Source organism: Mandrillus leucophaeus, unplaced genomic scaffold (assembly GCF_000951045.1).
Source record: "Mandrillus leucophaeus isolate KB7577 unplaced genomic scaffold, Mleu.le_1.0 Scaffold305, whole genome shotgun sequence".
NCBI classification, from domain to species: Eukaryota; Metazoa; Chordata; class Mammalia; order Primates; family Cercopithecidae; genus Mandrillus; species Mandrillus leucophaeus.
In genome coordinates, this window is record NW_012103199.1 from 628,032 (window position 1) to 632,549 (window position 4,518).

General features: G+C 53.1%; 2 protein-coding genes across 3 annotated transcripts in view; one reads left to right on the forward strand and one right to left on the reverse strand.

The window, feature by feature from the left end:
* Positions 1-4,189, reverse strand: part of RER1 (retention in endoplasmic reticulum sorting receptor 1) — a 13,283-nt gene extending 9,094 nt beyond the window's left edge. The window contains exons 1-2 of one of the 2 annotated variants that reach the window (XM_011987221.1): positions 1,964-2,050; positions 817-904 (exon numbers count right to left, since the gene is read on the reverse strand). In XM_011987221.1, coding sequence (XP_011842611.1) covers positions 817-897 — 81 coding nt within the window. In that variant the 5' untranslated portion in view covers positions 898-904; positions 1,964-2,050. Of the gene's footprint in view, positions 1-816 lie in introns of both variants that reach the window. The other variant, XM_011987220.1, reaches the window with a different exon arrangement.
* Positions 4,190-4,348: 159 nt separating this feature from the next.
* The window catches only part of MORN1 (MORN repeat containing 1), an 81,691-nt gene continuing 81,521 nt past the window's right edge, over positions 4,349-4,518 (forward strand). Inside the window, exon 1 of the mRNA XM_011987247.1 lies at positions 4,349-4,463. Coding sequence (XP_011842637.1) covers positions 4,349-4,463 — 115 coding nt within the window. The remainder of the gene's footprint in view (positions 4,464-4,518) is intronic.

The following is a 4,518-nucleotide window of genomic DNA, read 5'->3' on the forward strand; positions in this document are numbered from 1 at the left end:
GTTAGCCAAGATGGTCTCGATCTCCTGACCTCGTGATCCGCCCGTCTCGGCCTCCCAAAGTGCTGGGATTACAGGCTTGAGCCACCGTGCCCGGCTATGTACTTATTTTTACAAATATATGTATGTATGGATTTTTATTTTGAAATTTAATTTCCAAATTATGAGAAATTTCCAAATTCACAAAAGTAAAAAGATTATAGAAGCCCACATATGCCCATCACTCAACTTCATTAATCGCCAATCGCTTTTCATATGTGATTTAATTAAGGTGATGAATTTTGTTTTGACCCAGATCCTCAGCACCTGGAGCTGCCGGTGACCCAAGCTTTTCCTGAGACTAAGGCTTCTGAGACTCCAGTGTTCAAAGGCAGCTCTAGGCACCTCACTCACCAAATGCACACGCAGCCCACACAAGAGCCTCCCGCCCTCAGGGGCAGAACCTCTGACCTGACACCGGGCAGGTGGGGCTCCCAGCACCAGGGACGTGGGTGGCCAGGAGAGGGACAGCAAGAGTAGAATGGCAGCCACGGCCACGTCTGTCCTGCCTGGCTGCTGAGACTGGGTTTTGTATTTTTAAAGGTTGGTAAAAGGAAAACAAAAACAGAAAACGCATGTGACAGACCACGTGTGGCCTCAGAGCCTGATCTCTCCACAGGTGGCACTTTAGGATGAAGAGAGCGCTGTCTTCAGGAAGTCTGAGCCTGAGGCAAAGTAACTTCTCCATCAGGAACAACAGCACACAGATCCTTCCGGAAAATGCTGGCAGTCCAGTTTCTTTTTCAAATATTTACACTCATCTACTAAAAACCCACCAACCTGTCCAAGTCTTGTGAAAAATCTGTACACCACCGAAGGTTTCCCATGGACGGACTCTCCCACACTGTCCCCTTCAGACATTCTGTAACTGGGAGAAAAACACAAAATACTTTTCAATAAAAAGCATTCAAGGGTGTGAAATCTTGGCCCTATTTTCACCAACACTGTCACGTAGGTTTCTTCAACATTCAGTATTCTGTCCATACCATTTGTGTTTTTATCATGAACTGTTCGGGAAAAAGTAGCAGGTGCACAGGCTTCCGTGGAGGGGAAGGGCAGCGTTAGACACATGGGCCCAGCACAGGCCGCGTTTTCATTCCCACTCCAGCACCTCAGTCACCTGCGTGGGTGGCACTGTTCACCCCACTGGCCCCAGGAGCAGCCTTGGTGCCATGGGGTCCACTGGCTGGTCTATGGCATGTGGCACTGCACGTCCTCCCTCCAGGGACCGCATCCTCTGTGGATCCCTCAGGGTTCCCCCACCCAGGCACCCTGTCTGCTCCACGCCCTGTCCTGGGTCTCTGGTCTGGCAGGAGCAGGAAGGGTCCTGTCCTCTCAGGGCCAGGTCCTCCACCCCACGAACAGGAAAATGTTACCTACAACTCTCAGGTAGTGCATCCATCTGCGTCCCAGTTTCTTATCTGGCAAGTGGAGGTAACATATCTGCTCCTATTTCAACACACTGCTGTGATGCCCTGAGGAGTTCACCTGAGAACCCACGTGCCAGAGGTCACATTGTTCACCCACTTAATTCCCAGATGCCCAAGTGAAGGGCATCATTACCCACATTTCACCAAGAAGGACCTAGTCTCAAACAGTGGAAGCCACGTGTCCAAGGTCCCGCCACAGCTCTGCTTCTGGACAGGCCAAGCCAAGCCTGACTGCCACCTGGCTCCTCAGCCGAGCACGCCACCACCCACTCCCAGGACGAGACGGCATCAGGACCTGCCGCTCTTCAGGAAAGCGCTGCTGAGTACCCAACGCCTGCCGGTTGTCATTCCTACTTTAGAAGATGAGATGCCTGCTGGCCCCTGAGCTAGAGAAGATGCCAGGGGCGCATTCCTCTCCCCCACCACCCCCATCTGCTGCCTTGGCAGGGCAGTGAGGAGAAACAGACTCCGGCCTCAAGTTTGGCCTAAAGTCCCGCCTGTGCTAAGCGGCTGTGAGGCCTTTAACAAACCCTCTGAGCACGCAGCAGCCGGCCTCGGTTTCCTCATCTGTAAAACGAGGCTCTAAGAAACACCAGACACGAAAGCAAAGACATCGTTCCTCGGCAACCCTTGGGGTCAGTCTTACTGTTCTCATGCACAGGTAAGAAAACTGAGGCTCACAAAGGCTAAAGCATTGTCCTGGCCCATCAGCATGTTCACAGTGGGCAGGAGCTGAAACCCGCATCTTCCTGAAACCAACGCTCCTCCAGTCCAACCCTGTGAGCGCTGGGGAAACCTTCCCTGCGGGTGAAAGGCAGAGGGGGCCAGACGCAATCCTGCCCTCAAGGGCCTCGGCTCTCCCATCACAACTGATGCGGGGAAATGATCCAGGCAGCTCCCTCCACGTCACCAAGTCTGTGCACAATGTGGCTCCGTGACACCATTCCTGGATCCTGCGGAGTGCCAGGCCGGCTCGAGGAGACCGAGGGGCCCTTTGGTCTCACAGAGCCATGTAAACCAAAGACACACAGGAGGAGCACTTTCACTCTCCACTGAGAGAACTCCGTATTTAAATAGAGGCTACACTAGAATGCGCCACCTGGAAAGGCCACCCTGTTTAGGCCAAAGCCAGGCATCTGAAAGACACGCATCACATTCTTCGTCTTGTAGTTCCTTACAATTTTCCCCGTTTTACTCAGACTGTTTCCCATTGAAGCGCTTTTACTTGACTGCAGGTGATGAGAGTAATGTCAGTGAGAAAATACTCGGCTCTCCCACCAAAGGGTGTTCTCTAGGCAAAGTTCAGAACGTCTCTCTCTCCAGCTGAACGTGTAAAAAACCTACTCGAAACCCATCAGCCAATTCTGCTTCTCTGACACACACAACACGTATACCAAACACACACAGTCAGCTTGCACCCTGACTGAACGCATCACCAGGAATAGCCTGAGGCAGTGTGGCAGGAGCAAGAACGTGAACTTTGGACTCCAATGGCCTGCTTTCAGATCCTGGCTCTACCACTCTCTGTCAGTGTGACCAGGACAGGCTATTCCAGGATGCCTCAGGTTCCAGTCTGTGAAATGGGACAACAGCACCTCTCGTGCATTCTCCACGAGGCTCTTGCGAGTCGTCACTGGGCAGCCCGTGGAACACCCTTGGATCCAGGCAAGGCAGTGCCAGCCCTGTTCCCAGATCAAGGCCAGCCCTCACAGCAGCTGCCCCCACTGCAGCCCTCCTCTCTGCTCAGTTTGAAGGCCACCTCCTCTTCAGAGGCCTCCGTTATCGCCCACACTGACCCCCAGTACCTTACATCACATCACCCTGCTTTTATTTTGTGTACAACTGTTTCCTGATACCTTTCTGGCTTATTTCTCAATTTTCTCCTGCTAGAATGAAGCTCCTGGAGGGGTCCCTTGTCTGGTTCGGGGCTGGGCCCTACCACCTGGAAGTCCATTACATAGCAGACAGCCCATCAGTTACCTGCTGAAGGTGACTGCTTTATGTCTAGTCACAAACAAAACTGAAAGGGAGATCAAACCAGTCCAAACAGAAACCATGAGGACATGCCAGAAAGTGTGAAACTCTCTATGTGCCTTGTTCTAGGGCCCACCACATTCATCCACATCTGTGGTCCATCACTATGTGCGTGGTAAGGATGAAGTTCTCCGCCTGGGGTCCAGGAGCACTGCAGTCTGGGATGAAGTCCTCTGCCTGGCGTCCAGGAGCACTGACAGTCTGGCTCCCACCACCTTTCTCTTCACGACCCCATCCCCAATTCCCCAATTCCTCCGGGACTAGGAAAGCCCTGGCAGCGGTGCACCAAGCTTCACGCCTCTAGTGTTGTTCAGTCCTCTGAAATGCCCTCCCAGACCCCTTCTCTTCCTTCTTCCCAAGGCCACATTCCAGCCTGGGCTCCTCCCTCCTGACCATCGTACATCTCCACCTGGCTCTGACACACTGTAACCGCCGTCACCTCGGGCATACGGCAGAAGCAAAGCGAGTCTGAATTACTGAGAACCCTTTATCCACTTACGGGATAACTGCATTTCCTGTGAAATGTCAACCCAACTAAAAATAAAGTCTTTCCAGGACCAACGGCCAGCCTCTACTCTTCACAAAGGGAAAAGGGCGAAAGCCCACTGAAGGTACTCAGGCTGAAAGCAGCCCTCTGTGCTGTAAGACACCTGGCAGAGAAACGAACGATACCTTTATCAGCGGGGCCACAGACCAGTACTAAGTCAGCCTGGAGAATTTATGATTTTATTGCCTATTTAGAATACGATCAAAACCGATGTAACTAGTTTCCCTTGAGCCCGTCAGTAACGCCTTCAGCCCAGGGCTTAACACTAAATCCTATAGATAAGCGCTGACCTGGACGCAGGATGGGGAGACGGCATATCCCCTCTCGAATCCAGCCCAACTCGCAGCGCTATGGGGGCGGCGACTTCCCGCTTCCCCCAAATGCACAACAGGGGAAGCGGACGAGACGAGGCCCGGGTGGGGAGGGCTGCAGCCCCCGCCCGGCCCCTCTCCCGCTCACCTGCCCCTCGCA